The sequence below is a fragment of the Chanodichthys erythropterus genome, chromosome 24 (assembly GCF_024489055.1).
Source record: "Chanodichthys erythropterus isolate Z2021 chromosome 24, ASM2448905v1, whole genome shotgun sequence".
Lineage (NCBI taxonomy): Eukaryota > Metazoa > Chordata > Actinopteri > Cypriniformes > Xenocyprididae > Chanodichthys > Chanodichthys erythropterus.
In genome coordinates, this window is record NC_090244.1 from 12330772 (window position 1) to 12356165 (window position 25394).

General features: G+C 36.4%; 1 protein-coding gene across 3 annotated transcripts in view; it reads left to right on the forward strand.

Moving 5' to 3' along the window:
• Positions 1–25394, forward strand: part of spon1b (spondin 1b) — an 82137-nt gene that overhangs the window by 19142 nt on the left and 37601 nt on the right. For all 3 annotated transcript variants that reach the window (XM_067379368.1, XM_067379369.1, XM_067379370.1), the window contains exon 6: positions 171–319. In XM_067379368.1, the coding sequence (XP_067235469.1) occupies positions 171–319 (149 nt within the window). The remainder of the gene's footprint in view (positions 1–170; positions 320–25394) is intronic.

The following is a 25394-nucleotide window of genomic DNA, read 5'->3' on the forward strand; positions in this document are numbered from 1 at the left end:
CTCTTTAAAGAGAGAGAAGTGTAGAAGCTTAGATGTGTGAAGATACATGCTAGAGACCAAGTTACTTCAGAAGAATAATTAACTGGTAGGTGATGTTGGATTTAGCATTATATAAAGCTGCAGCTTGAAAGATCAGTTATTTATTCACCACTGTTGTTTCTGCCCCAAAGGACGTGCTAATCATTGGTCGGCTCTCATTGGTGCTTCTCACTCAAGAAGCTACGTGTTATGGGAGTACGGAGGTTTCGCCAGTGAAGGAGTCAAGCAGGTGGCTGAATATGGATCGCCTGTCAAAATGGAGGAGGAGATTCGACAAAAGGTAAGTGCAATGAGCTGAGATATCAGGATCATACTGATTAAATTAACTTAAAAGGTAATGTTGAAGTAATTGCTCAGCTTTCAGACCAAGTCTTTTTCTTGGGATTATCAGCTATTTACCCATTGATTGTTTTTTAAAAATTCTTTGTTGGCCAGGATTAGGCTCATTACATTTTGTGATGCATTTCTCAAGATGCTGTTTGTTTAGAATTATTTTAAACCTTGACAAACTAGCCAAAAGGGACGAATCTGAATGAATCTTTTAAGAAAATGAACAAATCTTTTTTAAGCAAACAGATCAGTGTTTTTGAACAAATCTTTTGAATCTCCCATGTATGAGTGCTTTGGTTGCTTCATAAAAGTCGACCCTAGTCGATAAAATGGAGGAAAAACTAATCAGTTAATTGTATTGCCTTTTGTGGAGAGAGAGCTTATTGGGCTTAAAAGCTATTTCTTTGTTATTTAGCAGATATGAAGACATGCAAAGTTTATTAAGGCATAATAAGACTTGTTTTGGCCATGATTGACTCAACGATTGATTTAGTGACTCATAATAGACAAAAAGTCATTTGTCCCAGACTAATGATATAATCCACAGAAGGAATGAATCTTATTGGTGAAGGGAATCAAAAGATTTGAGTCACTGGGATGAATCAAATTCCCCTGCACTAGAAGCAATGCCCTTGCTGAATTTTTTCATCTCTAATAATTGATCTGAAGTTTTGTCAGCACCCACAAAATCAAATTCCATTAGCTGACTTACTGCTTTCACTCTATCAAAAGTTGCTTGGCACTCATTTTACATTTCTGAAGTTTCGCACGCACTCACGGTGTCGGAAATAACATGTCAAAGGTTGATCAGTTAACGGAGGGTTCTGTCGAGCATCTTAATTAAACACATTAGTCAGTATCAGCTAATCCTCACATTGCTGTAATTTAATGTTCATTTCCGCCTTTTGAAAGACACGTTAACAATTGCATGTCTGAGACTGAAGGTCATTTAGCAGCTTTGTTAGGGAGGTGTGTGCAGTATAATTTAGTACTAACGTGACGGTCTCTCTCCATAAGGATTTTAAAGGTCGCCTGGGAAAGGTTCATACCCTAAATGTTCCCATTTGTCTTTTACACAATGCACCGTAGGTGGATTTGAAGTGCACATCTTGACACATCTCAGATTGAACACAGAATCTTTTCTATTTCACCCACATGCATATATATACATATACATATATATATATATATATATATATATATATATACAGTAAAACCAAAATTTATTCAGACACCTTGAAAATTTAATTAATACAGTTTATTCACTATAGTTTAAAAAAAAAAAAAAAAAAAATATATATATATATATATATATATATATATATATATATATATATATATATATATATATATATATAGTGGGTACGGAAAGTATTCAGACCCCCTTTTTCACTCTTTGTTATATTGCAGCCATTTGCTAAAATCATTTAAGTTCATTTTTTTCCTTATTAATGTACACACAGCACCCCATATTGACAGAAAAACACAGAATTGTTGACATTTTTGCAGATTTATTAAAAAAGAAAAACTGAAATATCACATGGTCCTAAGTATTCAGACCCTTTGCTCAGTATTTAGTAGGAGCACCCTTTTGATCTAATACAGCCATGAGTCTTTTTGGGAAAGATGCAACAAGTTTTTCACACCTGGATTTGGGGATCCTCTGCCATTCCTCCTTGCAGATCCTCTCCAGTTCTGTCAGGTTGGATGGTAAACGTTGGTGGACAGCCATTTTTAGGTCTCTCCAGAGATGTCCAATTGGGTTTAAGTCAGGGCTCTGGCTGGGCCATTCAAGAACAGTCACGGAGTTGTTGTGAAGCCACTCCTTCGTTATTTTAGCTGTGTGCTTAGGGTCATTGTCTTGTTGGAAGGTAAAGCTTCGGCCCAGTCTGAGGTCCTGAGCACTCTGGAGAAGGTTTTCGTCCAGAATATCCCTGTACTTGGCCGCATTCATCTTTTCCCCCGATTGCAACCAGTCGTCCTGTCCCTGCAGCTGAAAAACACCCCCACAGAATGATGCTGCCACCACCATGCTTCACTGTTGGGACTGTATTGGACAGCTGATGAGCAGTGCCTGGTTTTCTCCACACATACCGCTTAGAATTAAGGCCAAAATGTTCTATCTTCGTCTCATCAGACCAGAGAATCTTATTTCTCACCATCTTGGCAAACTCCATGCGGGCTTTCATGTGTCTTGCACTGAGGAGAGGTTTCCGTCGGGCCACTCTGCCATAAAGCCCCGACTGGTGGAGGGCTGCAGTGATGGTTGACTTTCTACAACTTTCTCCCATCTCCCGACTGCATCTCTGGAGCTCAGCCACAGTGATCTTTGGGTTCTTCTTTACCTCTCTCACCAAGGCTCTTCTCCCCCGATAGCTCAGTTTGGCCGGACGGCCAGCTCTAGGAAGGGTTCTGGTTGTCCCAAGCGTCTTCCATTTAAGGATTATGGAGGCCACTGTGCTCTTAGGAACCTTAGGTACAGCAGAAGTTTTTTGTAACCTTGGCCAGATCTGTGCCTTGCCACAATTCTGTCTCTGAGCTCTTCAGGCAGTTCCTTTGACCTCATGATTGTCATTTGCTCTGACATGCACTGTGAGCTTTTAAGGTTTTATATAGACAGGTGTGTGGCTTTCCTAATCAAGTCCAATCAGTATAATCAAACACAGCTGGACTCAAATGAAGGTGTAGAACCATCTCAAGGATGATCAGAAGAAATGGACAGAACCTGAGTTAAATATATGAGTGTCACAGCAAAGGGTCTGAATACTTAGGACCATGTGATATTTCAGTTTTTCTTTTTTAATAAATCTGCAAAAATGTAAAAAAAAAAAATCTGTGTTTTTCTGTCAATATGGGGTGCTGTGTGTACATTAATGAGGAAAAAAATGAACTTAAATGATTTTAGCAAATGGCTATATGTTATTTTACAAAAATATACTGTATGTATGCATGTTTGTGTTTGTGTATGTATGTATAATAAATCATTTCAAATAAATGTATAATGTAAATAATAAAGTATTAGTATTCCAAAGTATTACTGTAACATTACTGTCTGATTCCCATAACAACAGTCTTTATTAAATAAAACAAACACAGGTACAACCAAAGGTTATGAACAAACGATATAGCTTGTAAAACACAAACAATACCTGACCCTAAACTGAACTGAACTTAAATGTATAATGACAATGAACTAAATGACGAACAGGTGTATTGATTACATGACTGTCCATGGTAACTAAAGACCGGCGGGAAACTAGAACAAAGGAAACAGGTAATTGAAGAAACAAAGTCCATGAAAATTAAACTAAGACAGAATGTGACATTTACAAAATAAAATTGATTTATTTTTTATTTATACAAGATTTGTATATCAATAAATATTCTATACAACCATATTTTGGAGACAAATTTGTACCCAGAAGTGAGTTAAACCTGACAAAAACTCCCAAAACCTCCTTTTGGGGACATCCTCATATGTAGAAACGGCATAAAAATAAAGTAAATAGTTTGTTTGTTTGTTTGTTTTATTGTAAAAATGCAGAAAGTTTAATCTCCCTATTTAGATAGCTAAGCAAATGTGTGCATATAAATAATATATATGATATTTTACTAAATCCAGTACACTTCTGCATCAGCAATATCAAAATGAGAAACAAAGACACATAGTGCAAGACACAATACAAGAGTGCAGTACACGAAGCCACCTTCCAATAGAGCTACTTTTTTTCTTGAAGCTGTCAAGTGTCTATCATATTCCAAAATTGATTTTGTTTTCTTCTATCTTGTCCATTTATTTTACAGCTCTTTTGTGCTTTCAGGGCTTTTTCCACATGCTTGATCTACGTTCTGATACTGTTGGTTGGTTTTACCTGACATGATCATTCATCTTTTCAGATGGTGCAGACACTTTGTAACCCTAGTGAGGGTGAATCTGTCTACAGGGGCCCTTTGAACTGATATGCTTTGCAGCTCTGTTTTTTACTTAGTTTTTCAGCTTTTGGCAAATTGGAAAATTTCAAAAGATTTGATGTGCACTATGCTGTTTGACTTTAAAGATACCCTTCACTCAAAAAAAAAATTAAAACTCTTTTGTCATTCACACACTCATATTGATCCAAACCTTTGAAGTGTCAAATTCAGATGATTAGCACAATGTTCATGCTGCTCAATGTAAGTGAATTGTGAGTAGAGGCTGCCAAGCTACAAAATCACCATAAAAGTGTCATAATTTATGGTCATTTTTGGTACTTTTTGCTACTTCATGACAGCCACTGGTCACCATTTACTTCAAAACGAAAAGAACATTACGAACATTTTTCATTTTTGGGTGCACTATTTCCGTAACATGTTTAAATTTGTATTGCAGAATACTTCTGATAATTTTAAAGCTTTTAGCATAAAATGGTATTTCAGACTTTTTTAGCATATAATTTTCCCTGCTATATGCCAAGAGGAAGCAGAAACATTGCAGCGCTACGAGCATCCTACTGTAAAATCAGTCATCAAAGCCTTTTCCAAAAACCATCACAGTCATTTACTGTCATTTTTGGCAGACATCATTTCACCATTAGGCACATTGCTTTCGGGAAGGCAATCGCAGAACATTCTCAGCAGAAAAGAGTCATGCGGATAAATATTTCAGTTGTACATCATGTAGAGTCTCTTCTGAATGCAAAAATGCGACAATAGACAGGAGCACAATAATACATGCGTATTCAACACCATTGCAGAGACGCTCACTAGTTTTCTTTTGTAAGTATGGCCTAGCACACTCTCCCTCTGTTTTTCATTGAAATCTCAAAGCCTGACCTTAAAATGGGGGGAAAATAATCCTATAATGAGCTAACGCTTATTATAGGCTAAAACAAAACAGCTTTGCATTAAGCTAGTGATAAATTATACTATTATCTTGTTTACCACTGCTTGCACAATGGTTCTACCTTTAAAACTTCAGGTACTGGAGTACCACAAAGTCAAAAGGGCTTTTAAAAGGGCTTTTTCCCATAGCTGGTGCATGGACAGAGATGTAATCTGCTTCTAGTCTTTTTTTTAATATTGCCAGGCCATGGAATTCAAATCATCTTTTCCCCTCTTTTTTATGATGATTAAAATATGTAATTTTCGTTTCTCCCAGAGTCCCCTGGTGAGTTTTGACCTTGAGCTTACGGTCCACATTTTCACAGACACCTTTAACTTGGAATAAAAATTTGGAATAGCATTATAACATGCTTCAGTTAGTTAATGAGGTAGATGTCATGATTACCGAGGTGTCATAAAACTGACTCTATGAAGGTCATACGGTTTTTATCCGAGGCAAGCCTTTGGAAGATCTCAGACATCAGCAAACACAATAAGTCAGGAGGTTCTGAGGCAATTTTTTAACATTTGTTATTCCAACTTAGCTGTTATGTCATTATGAATCTTATTATCATCTCATCTCGGTGATGATATATTTATTCCTCAATCTATCAAAAGCACAGTGTGAGGCAAATGGGAAAGTGAATGAAATGTGCTTTGGAATGAAGCAGGACAGGATGTTTAGTGCTTTTGGAGCACTACGATGTACATAACTGTGAAATTTCCATTTATACTAACAGTATGGGAGCTCTCTATTTACATGCTAAATACGCCACGAGAACCTGTATTGTGATGTTTAGGTGGGTGTTTTGCTTGTGCCTCTTAGCAGTCTCAGTTAATTAGTGTCTGTATGTGCTAATTAAACATTGCAGCATTGATATGAATTTGATGTTTAGTTTTTGCTGACCCACTGAATATGATGTGCCTCTTTCCTTTTGTTAATTATCAGCTAAAGCTGCCAAGCATCTTTTGGTTTTTGGTCTATATCCATATGATATATAGTGCTGCTGCCAAAACACTGTATTTCGTTTGTGAATCTATCATTGAGTAATTTTACATCATTTAAAGCTGAATTGTGTAATTTATGTGCCTCTAGTGTCACAAAAATGGGATATAATCATAATATATACTACCGTTCAAAGAGTTTTGGGTGAGCAGGATTTTTTATTTTTTTATTAAATGTTTATGAAAAAGCCTCTTATGCTCACCAAGGCTGCAATTTTTATCACAAAAAAACAAACAAAACAAAAAAAAAACAGTTAAACCATAATATTGTGAAATATTATTACAATTTAAAATAACTTTTCTATTTGAATATATTTTAAAATGTAATTATTCCTGTGATGAATTTTCAGCATCATTACTCGGTTCTTCAGTGTCACATGATCCTTCAGAAATCATTGTAATATACTGATTTGCTGCTCATTTCTTATTATGATCAATGTTGAAAACAGTTGTGATGCATAATATTGTTGTGGAAACCATGATATATTTTTTCAGGAGTCTTTGATTTAACAGAACATTTATTTGAAATAGATGTCTTCAATGTCACTTTTGATCTAGTTAATACATCCACACTTAATAAAAGTATTGATTGAAAAAAAAAAAATAATCTTACTGACCCCAAATGTATGTATGTAAATGTGTGTGCATGTCACTTTAATTGCATATATATGTATCATCAATTTTAATTTCATATATATGTATCATTGTTGTGCTGGAATGGAGAAAGCATTTTAACATTGAAAAAATTACACCATTCAGCTTCAACTAATTAATTCATTTGATGCTAATTCTTAATAAAGACACTATATTTTTATCTTGAGGTCCACAAAAAAGAATTGCAACTAATTTGCATTCTTTTGAAAGTGTTAATGACAGCAATTTTGAATTTGAACGTATGCCCATTGTGTTACCCTGAGATAAGTTTCTAGCACAGAAACCCTCAGAGTTCCTCATTAGCATTGCAAGTCATCAACAAAACAACAAATTTCTTCCTTCCATTGCGGTGTTCAAACCAGCAATTAAAGATGAAGTCAGTCCCCATGGAAACTATATTTAGAGTAGAGACTCATTTTTGCTTATTTCTGTGATTTAACTTCTCATTTCTCTCTTGGATATGTCCTGCCAGATCCAATGGAAGTCCACTTTAGAGTAAAAAGCGCCAAAGGGACCGTAAAGAGTCAGCTTAGGTTCGCCGTTTTGTGCCTGTCTCCATCTCGAGCTGCGATGACAACATTCCTAATGCCTAATTCCCGCAGGCTGAGCTTGTGGGGCTTTGGATGGTATCCATCGGATTCTTCCACACCGTCCCAAAACTTCTGCTCGCTGGGCCCATTGTCCGTTCTAGCCCGACCTGGCCCTCGCACTGTTTAGAAAGATGTTTCAGTGCTTTAGCTGAGAACAATTGTCTTGTTTCAGCCGACTGGCAGGTTTCGGGTTGCCTGTCAGCTTTGCTTTGGATGCTGCACAGAGACATTGGCGTATGAAAAACAAAGCTAATGCTTCTTCTGGCGGTGGTTCCAATAGGCATTACTGATGTAAAAAAAAAAAAAAAAAAAGAACAAGTAGATCCTGTGAATTGTTTTAAGGCCCTTTGGGAGCAGATATGCTACTCAGTGAGCAGCATAAAAGTCCTTTAATGTGTTTTTAGTGCCAGAGAAGACCTTAATAACCAGCTAGAGGAGTAGCACTACAATTTGTTTCCAGCTGCCGTGTTGTCTTTTGCATCTAGGTGAGGAAGAAGAATTGGGTTTGTAGTAGCTAATGGGAATCTCACGGGACACAGTTCTCACAGTATAGAAAAGCTATGAAACAACAGTTTCCTTCGGTTTTTGTAATGGAAGAAGAACATTTATTTCTCCAAATCGTCCTTCAGATTTTGGCATGTTCGACATCAAAGCTTTATTTTCATAAAGCCGGCTATTAATACACACCAGTTGTTTTTATAACCCTAGTATTTTGAGGGTTTAGGACCCTTAAGTTGGGACGTTGGCTGTGCAAGCACAAAATGAACCGTCTATTGTGCACAAAACTTCTGTCATCTCCTCGTTGATGTGTGTGTGGCACCCTGCATAAGCACTGCGGTCCAAAGGTGCCCAGGTCATGTGTTCCGGTAATCCTTAGGATCATGACGGAATGTGAAACATCTGGGGTAGACTTTGCTGTGATAGCAGGGACTCAAAGCCTAAGATCTCCATACAAAGCTCTGTGACGCGGCTTAGGATTGGCACTGAGTCTTCCAAGCACCCCCAGGTGCTTCCAAAGCTCCTCTTCTAATCCTAAGGACCTCCAACGCTCGTTCCCAACAACCTCACTGAAAACACCTATAAGTGTTGGGGAAAACAGAGTTTTTTCAAGTTATAGGCTAAAGCTATTTATATTTTATAGTAGTTCAATTAAAGTGTAATACCATTTTTGCCTGTGTGTGTGTGTATATATATATATATATATATATATATATATATATATATATATATATATATATATATATATATATATATATATATATATATATATATATATATACGCAGTCCTCAAATTTGATGCACAAATGGAGTGTTGTTGGACACAGTTCAGCCAGTGTTTGTGCAATTAGTGGAGAGTATTTTTTTAGTGACTTTTTATGCAAGCTACATTTTTACGCCAGTAACTGGTGATGAGTGACTGTCTTTATGAGTAAGTCATTGATTTATTAATTCAACCGATATGTTCAAGTTTTCTGATTTAATCTGAAACAAATCAAGAGCCTGTTTATGAGTGAGTCATTGAATCATTTATTCAACTGATTTGTTCAAAAACACTGATTACTTCAAAACTAAGCCACACTACTGTGCATTGCTTGGATAAGTGGAATCATTCATTCTTCTTTGGCTTTGAGTGTGTATTTCGTAGTAAAATTTATTTAAATAAAAAAATAAACATAATGTATTCATGAAATAATTAAAATACAAGGGCCAGATTTACTAAACAGGGCAACTTAGAGTGAAAGCGCAATTTGCCGATGGGAGTTGGTGATCTACTGCTGACGTGCAAATTTAAAAAACAGATACAGTTAAATCATTTACATAATGACCTATGCAATCTTCCAAGAGGAGTGCAAATTAGCGTTTGGTCCAAATAAGCAGAGCTGATGCTCATCAGGTGCGGGTCGACACAAGCGCAACTTGTTACATGTAATATACGAATAACGTCTTCCTCTGGCATTCCAAAGAATTAATATGAGTGGAAAATATTTTTGCGCTCTCTGTTCTGTGCAATGTCTTGTCCTAGCAGCAACAATTGCAGCCATGTCGCAAAATGGATTAAGACATGTTTTTTGGGTGTTAAATAATGGCTCAAATACCAGTAAATTGATGAGCTCAAACATTAGTAAATCGCGTTGCATGATTCATTTAAATACTCTCCTCCCATAAATTTTTTCGTCTGAAAGGGAAACTCCTACAAATGCATATGCAATAAGATCAGCCGTAAAAACAACTCAGTTCACGCCTTTTCAGCGCTAATTTTGCACTGCGTGTCTTTAGTAAATCCAAAGTGTTTTTTTTAACACCAAAAGAGTTTTTGCTGGTGCAAGCTGTTATTAAAACTGTCCCCATGTATTATAAAGTTTTATTTTAATGATTTAGTTTAATTAATATATTAATGGATCGTTGAATCATGTTTGGAAAAAAGATTTACAAAAGAATGAATCATCTGATCAAAATGATTCACTAAAATGAATCAGACTTCCTAGCACCAGCTATAACCCATTAAAACATTTTATTTGAATAAACTGATTCATCCTGTATGAGAGTTTGTATGAGGAGATTTTATGCTTTGCCAGAATATAAAAAAAAAAATAATTCTTATTCTTTTATTTCTTCCAATTAGAGTGCATAAACAAGCATTTTGTGGCAATAGAGATGTTTCTGGATATGTAATTAACAGTGACACACTCTGGATGTAGAGGTCAATGGAGCAGTGCTGATTGGGTGTATTACATGGATATGGAGCTGTGCTTTCTTTGACAGTGATGTGATACCTTGCTGCGGCTCCGGAAAAGATTATCCCTTGAGCCGCTCCAGGTGGCTGCATGTATAGATGAAATTTGACTTTACTAATTTCCTGTGTAAATTAAAGAATGGACAAGAGAGAGGAAGAAAGATGATTGTGTGATATAGATAGAGATACTGATTCCAGTTCATTATTACCAGGTGATAATTAAGTCCGACCTTCAAATAAAATGAGAACCTGTAGCAAAAATGAGAGGAGATGGCAAGTGAACTAATGGAAAGGGTACAAAATAGTGCATGAGGGTTTCTAGAGCCACTTTTAGTACCAATAACTTGAAGTAATCATTTTCTGTATGAAACATCTCTCACGTTGTTCTGGAGGATTTTTTGTTGCTTCAGTTCATTGAGGTTTGCAGCCATCTGTTTACGCACAGCTTTCTTAAGGACCCGCCACATCATTTCAATCCGGTTGAGGTCTGGACTTTGACTGAGCCATTGCAACACCTTGATTCTTTTCCATTCTGTTGTAGATTTGCTGGTGATCTTCAGATCATTTGTCATGTTGCATTTCAGCCAAGCTTTAGCTGTTGGACAGATAGCCTTACATTCAACTCTAAAATACTTTAGTATACAGAGTAGTTCATGGTCGACTCAAAGACTGCAAGATGCCCAGATCCTGTGGATACAAAACAAGCCCAAATCATCACCCCTCCACCACCATGCTTGACAGTTGGTATGCTTTGTTTGGTTTTCGCCAAACGTGGCGCTGTGCATTATGGCCAAACATCTCCACTTTGCTATTATCTGTCCAAAGGACATTGCTCCAGAAGTCTTGTGGTTTGTTCAGATGCAACTTTGCAAACCTAAGCTGTGCTGCCATGTTCCTTTTAGAGAAAAGAAGCTTTCTCCTGGAAACCCTTCCAAACATGCCATACTTGTCCAGTCTTTGTCTAATTGTACTGTCATGAACTTTAAATTTTAATGTGTTAACTGAGGCCTTTAGAGTCTGAGGTGTAGTTCTTGGTTATTTTTTTGCAGTTTCTCTGAGCATTGCACGGTCTGACCTTGGGGTGAATTTGCTGGGACGTCCACTCATTGGAAGACTGGTGTCTGTTTTGAATGTCTTCCACTCATGAATAATCTTCCTCACTGTAAAATGATGGACTTTAAATTTTTTGGAAATGGCCATATAACCTTTCCTAGATTGATGGGCAGCAACAATTGCTTCTCTTAAGATCATTGCTGATGTCTTTCCTCTTTGGCATTGTGTTAACACACCTGAAGGTTCCAGACCAGCGAAACTGCCAAAACTTATGCTTTTGTATTTGTTTGTATTTAAACTGATGATCAATTAATCAAAGGTATTTGATTAGCAGTACCTGACTGATACTTACCCTGTTGATTCCTATTGAAACAGTAAGGGTGTACTTAGTTCATCACACATGGCTTCTCCATTTTGGCCTAGTTTTTGTTAAATAAACCATGACATGGTGTAATATGTCATGTTGTTCATCTGAGGTGGTATTTACCTAATTTTAAGACCAAGATGGTTATGTTGACATTATTTTTGTGTGAATTTGTCCATTCAAGTGCAAGAAGATAAAAGCGAACTCAATTTAGTGTTCATGCGCTTCATCTGAAACGTTTGCACCCTTTGGATGAGTTTGCACACAAAACTTCACACACAGCATGCACAAGTTCTCTTTTGTGTATTCTTGCGCTTGAATGTTTAAATCAGTAAAGCTTAAAGGGTTAGTTCACTCAAAAATTCTGTCATTAATTACTCACCCTCATGTCATTCCGCACCCGTAAGACCTTCATTCATCTTCGGAACACAGATTTTTGAATAAATCTGATGGCTCCGTGAGGCCTGCATTGGCAGAAAGTTAATTTACACTTTCAAACACTTCGAAGAAAACAAAGCTTCATTACGTCATAAGTGTTTCGAAGTTTCAATGGTTCACATGACTTTGGCATTTTGAAACACGCTCCAAAGAGTGTTAATTTTAACAGCAAATTTTTATTTAGTTTTAGTCATGGTCTTTTGACTAAAATGCCATTTCGTTTTAGTCATATTTTAGTCATCAGAAATTGTTTCAGTTTTAGTCTAGTTTTAGTCGACTAAATATCATAAGATTTTAGTCGATTAAATCTACAGTAGATTGGGCAGCTTTCATTCTTGTGCCCAGAGCTTTCATTATTGTTTTGTGCCTGTTTAAACACAGAATGCAATACATACTGTTTTGGTCTCACCTCCGCTCAACATCCAGGTGATGACAACATAAATGGCAACACAAATATGACATTAGAGCATATGGCATTCACATCGAACAAAGTTTACAAAGAGTCACTCTTTTTTTTTTTTTTTTTTTTTTAATGACCATCATTGTAATGTATTGGGAAGCCAGAATGTTCCCAGACAGGAGATTTATATGATGCAGGCAGCAGCTCTATCAGTGGCTTGTCTCCTACACTTGCCATGCTGAACTGCAACGCGCCAACACGCAGGGAACTGTGATGTCAGCAATAGATTTACATATTAACAGATGATAGGACAGCTGCTCTCGCGTGAAACGCATGCAGAGTGTATCCACTGACAGAAAGATACATTAGTGGTCTGTTTTATGCATTGTTGTTGTTGTATTTAAAAAAAAAAAAACGTATCATAGCTGCTTTGTCAGGTTTGAGATTATCTGCAGTGCAATTGTGTGCCGAACCTTGGGTGGAGAAAGGTACTGTTAAATTTCTTACAGAGAACTGTTACACCCCTAATATATCTCAACTAGTTGGTTGTTTTGTGATCCATTAAGAGACTGTCAGGCCTCTTCGTGTAAGATGAGGCAGGGCCGCCCACCACGTCCCCTTTCACTTTCGTCTGAACCCCACATCTCCGTTTCAGAGGAAATTGCTGCGAACCACTCAGCCCCAAGTCTCCCAAGTCTGTCAAGTGAGAAAAGCAAACGCTAAGCACTCACATCTGACATGTTACAGGATGTGCTCTCATTTTTTTCCATCTCTGAGGCAACAGACTTTAAAAGGAATCTTAGCTACCTCAAAGCCTACAGCCTCTCTTTGACTACTTGAATTGAAAATAGACATCTAAAACATGGCTCCAGCAGTTACCATGCTTTAAAGAAAAAAAAGAGGCAAATAATATTGGGAACATCATTTCAGATTTTTTTGGTTTACTTTACTTACTAACTTTCTGGAATGCAAGAAATGGATCCTTTATTACTAAATACATTTTAAAGTCAAAGTGAGGTGAATTAATGCGTGTTTTTGGGTTCAAATAGTCCTCTGCAAATAGTCCCATTCACCCTGTTCCCAGCATGTATTGGTGAATTAATTAATATGGTTCCACTATTTCATTGTTTGCAAGTTTGTTTTATGCTGTAGTTGTTGATGCTTACTCAGTGCATTTACAATGAGTAAGTTCTTGTCTTGTAGTATCAGGATGACTTTGTTCTAGTCAAAATTAGTTAACTGATTGATGTTGGGATTCATGTCAAATCTTGAGGTCTGTATGTGGCCCTTTAAGGGTGTGTTTAATTAAAATGAACCCTGGTGCGATTGCTCTGTTAGTGCGGTTCATTTGAACATGTGTGAACGCTGCCATCCGAACCCTGGTGCACACCAAACAAGCGGACAGAGACCACTGAAAAGATGGGTCTCTGTCTTTTTCCAAACGAACTCTGGTGCGGTTTGAATTATATATGAACGCAACACAGACCAAACCCATGTAAACAAACCAAAAACAGGAAGATGATACGGATGGATTCCCGCTGCTTTTTTGACTCCTTTACACATTTTATAAGCTCTTCATGAGTTCCTAGCTGGCCAAAATACCATCATGCAGGCTAAGCACACACAACAAGTGCATTTATCTCAGCACACATCATTGTTTTGGATGTTTGATATTAAGTTCCGTCTCAAAATAGGCAATACGTCATAAAATCCGACCAATCAGGTTGTGAACGTGTCCTAATGCCTTTAAGTTCGGTATCTTTTGGTTCAGTGATAAAATTGCCAATCTGAACGCTAATCGGACCAGGACTAAATGTTTTTTTTTCTTTTTTGGTCCGGACCAAACAAACCAAATGAACCGAACTACAAGATTTTTAAGTAATCATGTTGTGATTATTAATGCAGTGTTCATAATCACATCACATTAATGTCAGTAGTTTAAGACAACGAGCACTTTTCTCTCCATGACATTGTTGAAAAAAAAATTGCATAATATTGAAAATTTAAACATATTATGTAAATGAAGGAAACAGTTTGCATAAAACTTATTTACAAAAAGGTAAATTCAGAAAAAAATATATATATAAATGAAATGTTATGATAAATTAAACTAGATAAAAAAAAGTTTGTCAAGACAAAACTTTGAAGCTGGCTTGAGAAAGCCAGACCAGAAAGTTTGAAGAAGTTTTAAAAGCTTGAAGTTTTAAGGGTTTTCAGTTTGAAGTAGTTTGAAGTTTAAAGTCATTTTAAAGCTTAAAGTTTGAAGGTTTTGAAGGTAATACAGATAATGCATAACCTCTATTCTCAACTCAAAAAGCCATTCAAATGGTTGCCTTCAGTATTTTTTGTTTTATGCACACCTAATTATTATAGCGCAATCAATATAAAGGGTCAAACTAGAGCTGCTGTAAATTACCATAGTATATCCCCATTGTTCTTGCAGAAATTAGCATGCTGTGAACCATAGCAGAGGAGTATAGATGTATATAAAAGACTGACTGGTGATATTTCAGGATTCAGTGGACACACATGGTGTTTCACAATGTTCATTCCCTAGAGGAACAAGAGCTAGACTCTTCATTCCAGCATCCAAAGAATGTAAAAGAATGGCTAGCTTTCCCATATTGAGATTCAGAGGCTACGTCCAGGTCCCTCGACACCCTCTGTGTCAGTACAGTCTTCATAACCTGGCACTTGGACAAAACACAATAAAGCCACATTATGCGATGCACTTTCTTTAATTCATGAGGGATCCCTCATAAATCCGTTTTCAATAATGGCCCCTTTTCCCTGCCTTGTTTTCCCTATGTAAATGAGACCTCTGCAGCAAAGGGCCGACTGACAGTAATCTTCCGTAATTTGGTTTGCGCGGCTCTGTGGTAGCGCTCTGGGAGGCCTGAAAGAACACATATCATTCAGAGGGAGGTCAGACAGTGCACAAAACAAACTGACAAGGCCAAAGCTCACTCACACTGCCTGACTGACAGCTGAGAAGCCTGCATACTCAAAAGGCCAGCGAAGACAGCGAACGATTAAAAAAAACCTGTTACGATTCTAGCGTGAGTCTGAAGCGCTGATGCTCATTTGAATGGTCTGTCTTTTTGATTGATGGCAGGTCTGCACACCTGTTACACACTGACGTCATTCCTGAATTTTGAGCAGTTTTGAAACAATTAAGCTTCATGATTGTATTGCTTTGAGTTCAATTTCACCTTTAAGAATTTGAAATGGAAAGGTGCTTATCTTATATTATTTGTTGTTTTTATTAAAAAATAGAGTCGTAATAAAATGAAGAGTATCCCAGTCCCTTTTGTATGATTTATTAGTGCAAATTATAAAAATAGAAGGAAATGAACAATAAAGTATTGATTATTGGCCGATATTAGATTTTTTATTTATTGGTATTTTTTTTTTTATCAGTAATTTGTTGATATTGTGTGTGTGTGTGTGTTTCAGTGTGTTTATATATCTTGGTCAGTATTTTTGGATATTTAATTGATCATGCTCATATTTACTATATAGTTTATATAATTTTTTTTATATAAAAATGACCTAAATTTAAATAAATTACATTTGTTGTTCTAATTATTTAATTTAAAAGTAATTCAATTACATTAAAGGGTTAGTTCACACAAAAATTAATTACTCAAGTGACAAGAATGCTTTTTGTGCACCAAAAAAAACCCCGAAATAATGTCTTTATTCAACAATACCTAGTGATGAGTGATTTCAAAACAGTGCTTCATGAAGCTTCGAAGCTTTATGAATCTTTTGTTTCGAATCAGTGGTTCGAAGCGTGTATCAAACTGTAAAAGTCATGTGAACCGTTGAAATTTCGAAACACTTATGACATAACGAAGCCTTGTTTATTGATATCACATGACTTTGGCAGTTTGATACACGCTTTCTGGGCATTTGAAAGTTTTTTCTTGCTGGCATCAGATTTTATCAAAAATATCTTAATTTGTGTTCTGAAGATGAACGAAGGTCTTATGGGTGTAGAATGACATGAGGGTGAGTAATTAAAGTAATTAATCATTTTTGGGTGAACTTACCCTTTAATAGCATTATAATTATTATTTGTATTATTATTTTTTTATTATTTAGACAAAATTTTATAATATTTGTACACCAATGTATTTGGCATAATTTACATAAACAAAAATAATCTATATTGGCCTGAATTTGAATTTTTTGCGTTCTGGTTTGAAAAAATTGGTCATAATTTCATGCACCATGGTATATTGACATTATACCATGATACTGTTTATCATGTATCATGGTATTTGTCCAAAAAAACAAACAAACAAACAAAAAATAGGGTATTTCTATAGTACCATTAAACATTAAACATAAAACATGGTACTTTTTGTACGTTGTTAGTCTAAGCTGTATCGAACATTACAGATCAGGCTTTCAGCAGTTTTTGCCTTCTAGCAGAAACTCACAGCCGTTCCCTTAATAGTCCCACTGCGGCCCTGTCAGACTGAGAGATGATTGGCTGTAGAGATTCAAGACGAATGAGGGGGAGAGTGACAGGAGGTGGAAGACAGACTTCAACTCCATGAAAGGGGAAGATGTGGACAGAGGAGATTGTAAAGGTCTTTCATTTGCACTGTTTTGAAACATGCTTCACTAGATTCTTTACTGAGAGTAATGGAAGGAGAGGGACTAGACACTTCTGAGTCAAGCTACGACAGCTGATGAAAGCTATAATATTAGTCTTACAAATGGCTGGGTAGTGAAAAGTCCAAATCAGAAATTAAATAACTGGAGAAGACATATAGACAATTTAGCGAGTGAAAAGGTACATTAACACTAAATCAAGTGTGCCATTCTAAATAAAAAAAAGTCCAAATGAATGAATTGATGAATTGATTCAATCTTAAATCAAGGTTCAGGGCAGACTGGGCAGCTTGGTTTGTGCCGAGCCACATCTGTCAGGTCAGGAGGTCCATTGCATCTCTTTTTTTTTCAGCCTGTCTCGAAAAGCCTGAGGTACAAAACCTGCATGTCAAAGAAACAGACTTTCCCGGAGGTGTCACATGTCTTCAAGGTAGTGATGACACTTTAGTTGTGCTGTTCTGTCTTCTCATTTTGAGCCATGCCAGATGCTAGGATGGAAACAGTGCTACAAACATAACTAGGATCTGAACTAGTAGAAGGAAACCAGCTACTGCTTTTTTAGTAAGAATACTACTTGTAACCTGAATGTGTACTGTGTGAACTGATTTTGCTCTGATTTGCACAGGTGTTAATGAAGCACCTAAGGACAGACCGGAGTGTATTTGTTTGCATGTGTGTTGTCCTGGGGTGCTCTTTGTGGTCAGGAACAGACAGATATTGTCAGCATCCACTGGTTGGCCTGTTGGCAGATACTTGCTTCTGAGCTGTTGGATCCTAGATTGCTCTCTCTCTCAGCTCTGAACACATTAGGGTACTTTGTGAACAAACATTGGCTGATTCATGTGCATCTGGCTTCATTATGTATGTGTGTCATTCAAGCAGATAAGTTAATTCTAATTTTTCCAGTAGGTTGTCGTTTTGAAACCTAAGAACAGTTGAGAGCAGTACAGTCAAACCAAAAATTATTCAGACATTTTTTATTTTATTTTTTTCTAGTGGGTGAAGGACACTATAGTTCATTCATGTAAGTGAGGATAGCAAAATAAAGCAACATTTTTTCAGTGTTAACCAAAATGAAAACATTCAGGTTGAGTAAATGACAGAATTGTAATTTTTGGGTGAACTATCCCTTTAAATTCAATGAAAATGAGTCTTTGGTATGCATATTCAAATAGGTGTCAGAGATCAAGTTTTAAATAATTCATATTCATGAAATAAGTGCTTGAGCAATGATCCAGATGACATGAATCATTCGGAGATAATGACGGCGACAGTGAGGAAACTCTAAAAGGCCAATTGGCAGAGTTATGCAGGAGATACAACAATGGATCATGACTTTCCTTATTAATTTACTCAAGGAATAATCAAGGTATTTAAATAGCAATTTATGCTAATTGGCTCTTCTGAAAATTTTAGCTCAAGCATAGGAGAGTGGTATAGAAGCAAATTAGCTGGACATGAAGGGTTTTTTTTTTTTTTTTTTTGGCAAAGTGACTTTGAGAAAAGAAAGTTTGTATTACATAAGTGGCAATTACCAGAGCAGGTAGCTAAGGTTAAATGGCTTAATCCCACGTACGAGTGAGAGGGTAATGCAATTACAAACAAAGTGCTGATTCAGTCACAGTGCTAGATACAAGTCAAGTATTGCCTTTCTTGAAAAAAAAAAATGCTGTGCAAATGAAGTGTCTGTGTTAGTTTGTGAAGTAAGATATGTTAGTTGTGTAAATTACCAGGGATAAAAGGTTGCTGGTCCCAAGCTAATACATTTAAATAGTTTTTTTTTTTTTTTTTGCATAATCACAAACAAATAGTTCTATCTTCCCTGTTTATAATATTAAAAAAGTTTTGTTTCACTGATCTCGTCATGATAGAAATGTGATTTGAGAGGAGATAATGCTGATATTTTTCTTTATATTTATGGGAAATATAACTTCATCCAAAGGGGGAATGACAGCTTATTTTAGGCTACATTTGCAGCCTTATTATTTGCAACCCTGTAACCCAATTTTTTTTTCAGTTAAATATATATATTTTTTAAATGTTATACTTTTTATCTACTTAATATTATTATTTATGTATTTATTTTATAACAAAATGCATAAACTTGAAGGGACTTAATAGGACTTTTTAAATATTTTTATTTTAAAAATGCAGACTTTGACTTTTGTTTTTAAATCATATGATAATTTAAATTCCCCCTGTAGTCAATAATTTTATCCCTTAAAACTCATCTTTTATCACCAAAATGACATATTTAAATGTTTTTTCCTGTGAAAAAAAGTCTTCATGCCTTAAAATAGCTTTAATATAACTCTACACCCTTGCCTAATTTAATATACGTGGATCAATGAATATGCAAATTAGCCTCGACTCGCTCACACCAGCCAGCTCAGAGATCCACTCAGCCAACTTACTGAGGTAAACGCTGCACAATGGTATCCCTCTTTACAACATCAGATAATAATATGATTAGCTTTTGCTTGACCATGTTATTAAACCGCTAATTATGTGAAGCTAATGTTACACAAACCACTTTTGCCATGTCAGAGTCAGACAGCTGCGTTCTAACATTCAGTATCCTTAAAGGTGCCCTAGAACTTTTTTTTAAAAGATGTAATATAAGTCTAAGGTGTCCCCTGAATGTGTCTGTTCAGCTCAAAATACCCCATAGATTTTAATTCATTTTTTAACTGCCTATTTTGGGGCATAATTAGAAATGAGCCGATTCAGGGTGTGTGGCCCTTTAATTCTCGTGCTCCACGCCCCAAGAACTCGCGCTTGCCTTAAACAACATAAAAAAGTTCAAACAGCTAATATAACCCTCAAAATGGATCTTTACAAAGTGTTCGTCATGCAGCATGTCTAATCGCGTAAGTACAGTGTTTGTTTTGATGTTTACATTGATTCTGAATGGATTTGAGGCTGTGCTCCGTGGCTAACGGCTAATGCTACACTGTTGGAGAGATTTATAAAGAATGAAGTTGTGTTTATGAATTATACAGACTGCAAGTGTTTAATAATGAAAATAGCGACGACTCGATGGTAACTTTAACCACATTTAACAGTACATTAGCAGCATGCTAACAAAACATTTAGAAAGACAATTTACAAATATCACTAAAAATATCATGGATCATGTCAGTTATTATTGCTCCATCTGCCATTTTTTGCTATTGTTCTTGTTTGCTTACCTAGTCTGATGATTCAGCTGTGCACAGATCCAGACGTTAATACTGGCTGCTCTTGTGTAATGCCTCGATCATGGGCTGGCATATGCAAATATTGGGGGCGTACACCCCGACTGTTACGTAACAGTCGGTGTTATGTTGAGATTCGCCTGTTCTTCTGAGGTCTTTTAAACAAATGAGATTTATATAAGAAGGAGGAAACAACGGAGTTTGAGACTCACTGTATATGTTTTCCATGTACTGAACTCTTGTTATTTAACTATGCTGAGGTAAATTAAATTTTTGAATCTAGGGCACCTTTAATACAAATGCTTTAACAATTCAGAATGTCAGTGGAGAAAGGCATATAGTTCATCATAAGTTCGTAATATACATCATACACCCGCATTATTGCTAAATCAACATATTTTTTTTAAATCAGATTTTAAAAATTATACCAGGATAACCTGGCTTCTCTCGAGAATCCCCTGCTAGTTCGCTGTGAATGATATGCTAAAGCCCGCCGGCATGTTGACATGATTGGTTAAAAGGTAGTTTGTGACGTCACAGACACCAGCGATTTCAAACAGCGGGTTTTTCACTGCAGTTTGACATGAATTTGACATATATTGACATATGAATTTGCACATGGTTTGTCTTAAAGCATATTAAAAACACCACATAGACATATAAACAACATTAAAAACATGATTTTCACCACAGGGGACTTTAAATGATAATGTAAATATTATAGTATTGATTGAATTAGATTTTTATTTGATTTTATTTTCATTCCCTATTTAGAACCCTCTTTGTGGTAATGGCCTAAATGCACCTGTCAGGGTACCCGCGGGGTCTTAAAAGCATTGAAAAAGTCTTAAATTTGATAATCTAAAATTAAGGCCTTAATAGCCTTGAATTTGGTATACAAAGTCTTGGATTTCGTTACAAAGGTCTTTTTATTTTTTTTTTATTTTTCCTAGGATTAAGTTCATACCATAACAAAATGAACTGTTACTAGTGTAGGCTAATTAAGAATTCATGCAGCGTAATGTTGAGTGCACCTCGCGCTCCACGTCATAGCAGTAAGCGTGAAAGCTCGCGCACCCGTTACTATGGTTACTAGGCAAGTGAGGTAAATTACTAGAGATGAGCCAGATACTCGGCTGAAACGAGTATCCGGTACGGATAAAGCACTTCTGCCGAGTACGAGTATTATACGAGTAATACGAGTCAATATCTGTGCTCGGATTGAATGAAAATCATCATTGGGTAGCTGATTGTGTCAGCGTTCTGTGATAGTCTAGTCCAGTGGTCTCAAACTGCCGGCTCGCGGGCCATTTACGGCCCGCAACTGATCTCAAAAATAAAACATAATCTGGCCCGCTAAATTATTATTATTATTATTATTATTATAATTATTATTCTCTAGTACGCGTCACATACGCGGCCACGCCGGCATTCTCCTTTCCAATGCACTTTCGCTCCCGTGGCGTCTGTCGTTGCTATGCAACCATGAGCCGCGCTCTCAACCGCGTAGCTTCTATTATGAGCGCGCTTGCCTAAATTACAGTAAAAGCACTCGACTTAAAGTCACGAGCGTCGTTTTCTATCACCGAAACGCGACCGATGCTACCATGTCAAGAAACAGAAGAGTGTACAAATGTATTCAAGGGTTGTATTTGTTCTGTACAGTGTTGTTCAGTGCAAGATTTTAATTTTATTTAAGCTAGCATGAAGTAAAGGAAAACGGCCTACTTCCACTAAATGTTAAAAACTAATAACAATGAGAGATTTTTATTTTTTGGCAAAATAAAGTTGATATATATAGCTTCAGTTTTTTGTTTATTTCTATGAGTGTTGCTGGTTTTGTTCCTAAATTACTAATTTTTTTATTCCATGCACCTTGTTGGATGTGAGAAGTTGCACCAGACTATTGCAATTAATAGTATTATATTAGTAGTATTATATTAGTATATTAGTAGTATTACATCAATTACATCATAGTATTAGCCAATACAATTATATTACACTCTGTAACAATGAGAGAGACACTGCTGTTTACATTTAGTAGGCCTATGGTAAATAAAATATTTATAGTATAGGTATAAAAATATATGCCGAATTAATTATTTTCTAGGGTTCAAAATTTATACAGATTTGACATTTTCCCCTCATACTTCTGTCAGAATGGGTACGAAGTTGGTATTGAATTTCATTTAAAATGGTATTAAAAAGGTCTTAAAAAGCCTTGAATTTCATTTGGAGGATCCTGGGGGTACCCTGACCTCTGCTTACTTTGTTGATGACTGACACATTCAAATTATGCACATTATAGACCTTATGTAGCCCTGCCCCTTTTCAGCGCTTGTTGCATTGTCTTCTGATTTGTATTTCCACAACATGAAGGTAAGATCTTACGGATTTATGAATGAACCGCTTGGTTTTAAATCTTCCCAGTCTACTGATGTTTGTTATGGCAACCACTTCAAACATTACAATGCTCATGATAACCTTCGTTAACTCTACAGTAAGTAAATCCACTTCACCAGCTAATTGCTCTTCGACAGCGATGCCATAGAAATATACAGAGCTACCGCAAATATGGAAGTTCAAAGACAAAATTCTAAAGATGGATGCGCACTTGTTTCTCTGGTGTATAAGGTTTATAAAATCAAAAAAGTCTGCATGCCTTTCTTTAATCACTGACCATGTCACCTTTTTGTGTCCTGCATTCATATTTTTCTTTAGCAAAACTGGACATCATACTTCTTAGCCTGCAGCTAATCTGTGTTATATTCGCTGGCCTGACAATAAAGAATTGCCTCAGAGGAGCCGGCGATAAGCCGCACGATTAGATATCTGATCTGCATGCTCATTACATGGCGAAGGATCACTTCCTTAACAAGATAAAACAATGAATATGCATCACACAGCCCTGAGGGCGATTCATAAAAATGCATTCCAGTGTTAAACGTTTATTTTAATAACCTTTACCTCAACCCCCAAATGACAACAGCACACCAAAACCCAACACCACACACCTGTTGTTTGTTAAATGTGACAAAATTCCAAATGAATTGCCCTCTGGTCCAACACGTATGCAATCAATATCACGCCAGCCATATGAATTAGCAATTACGTCTGAACTTTTCGCTCAGGGGCTCTGTGGCATGGCATTTGAAAAACAAAATGATTAAACATCGCTTTTTTTCTCCCAGTATAGCCTTTCTTTTCATTTTTGTTTAATCATTTTATTGAACGTATGTTTTTAAAGTGGGAGGTCTCAGACTGCTCTCATACAAGAGAAACTAATTACAAACAAGATACAAAAGCACCCATAGAAAATGAAAGTCTGTGGGGTTTTAGGACATGAAATCTGATGATTATTTACCTGTCCGGGCAAATGCTTTGTGCATAGTAGATGATTTGTTTTCCACATTCTTGATTGTAATCTTTGGATTAATGTCCTCAAAATCCAAGAGAATAAATTTCCATCTGGGTTAATCTAGCCTGAGGTATATGTACATTATCATGGCTGCTTTTATAAGCATGATGGAGACAGTTATGGCTTCTTCACGTCAAAGCAGATTCACTGGTAGTCACTGTGGCACATAAAGAAAGTGATATCTTATCGGTCTTATCCTCCATTTCGCTGCACAACTGGCTTCTTTATAATGTCTTGTCTTTGTTCAGCATACCTGCTTTTTATCTCTGGATTTATACATTGCTGTGAAGTAAGTAAATACATAAAAAATAGTTGTAACTTGCCAGTAAGAAAGATACTTCGAAGGAGTAGCTGTGTAGCTTAACAAAACACTGCATTGCTGTATTTTGCATCATATTTTAACATGAGGTTCAATTCATGTTCTGAATTGGCCTGTTTGAACACTTAATTCAGATGAGCAGTTTACTGATCAAATAAATGATTTACTTATTTATTTTAACACTGGATCTTTTTTGCTTCTGTTATGTAAATTAGTTTGCTTTTCTGCCGTACTTGCGTTAGTTTAATTATTGCAAAATTAAGTTAATTTTAATGCTGCTATGCTAATTTTTTGCCAGATAAATTTAATATATTTTTTACATATGTGATTTTTTTTATTTTAATTTTTTTATGTATTTATAAATATTTAAGAGTTATTGTAAGGAACTCTGCGAGTAGGTGCCTGAGTTCAGGACTTTTATCATGATTTCACCATGTGCCTGCTTTCACTGCTTTGTTTATTGCCATACCCTTGTTAGTTTCCCTCATTTCCTATTTATCTTGTTAGTCTGCCTCTGTATAAATAGATCCCTGATTCTGTCTAAGTTTGTGGGTTATTGTTTGAGTTCCTCAACTTAGTGTTTGTGTGTTGTTCTCCCATGGTGTTCATGCCTTGTCTGGAGTTCATGTTATTGCCATGCCTGGAACCAAGTTTGTATTCATGTGACTGTTTTAGTGTGGAATAAACTGCTTGCATTTAGATCATCAACACAGCAGACATAGAATAACCGACCCATTTGAGATGGATCAAGCAGCAGTTTTTCCTCCTGGAGCTCAACTTCTTCTGTTACACCAAGATAACCATTCCATAGAAGACCATACTCAAGATTTCCTGGACCTTGCATACCTGTCTGATTTTCCTGATAAAGTGCTTGCTGCTTTTTTGTCGTACCAGTCTGAATGAGCCTTTGAAAATCCCTATGTTGGGACATTAGATGAAACAATTGAACAGGCTTTATTATTGAGTGGTTCTATGTTCACTGATAGATATTGGAGGAAAAACCTTGTCACGTTTCAGCACGTCTTTCAGAGCCACGTCACGTTTCAGCGCGTCTTCAAGAACCATGTCCAAGTTGATCTTTTAGAGCCGTGCCATGTCTTTGTAGATCTTCCTGAGCCCTCACCCGAGATGGTTGCCACACCTGAGCCCTTCCTTCCAAGTGTGCTTACTTCCAAGTGTGCTTACTTCCAAGTGTGCTAACTTTCAAGTGTGCTTACTTCCAAGTGTGCTTACTTCCAAGTGTGCTTACTCTCAAGTGTGCTTACTTTCAAGTGTGCTAACTTTCAAGTGTGCAAGTGTGCTTACTTTTAAGTGTGCTTACTTCCAAGTGTGACAGTGTATTTACTACCAAGTGTGCAAGTGTGCTT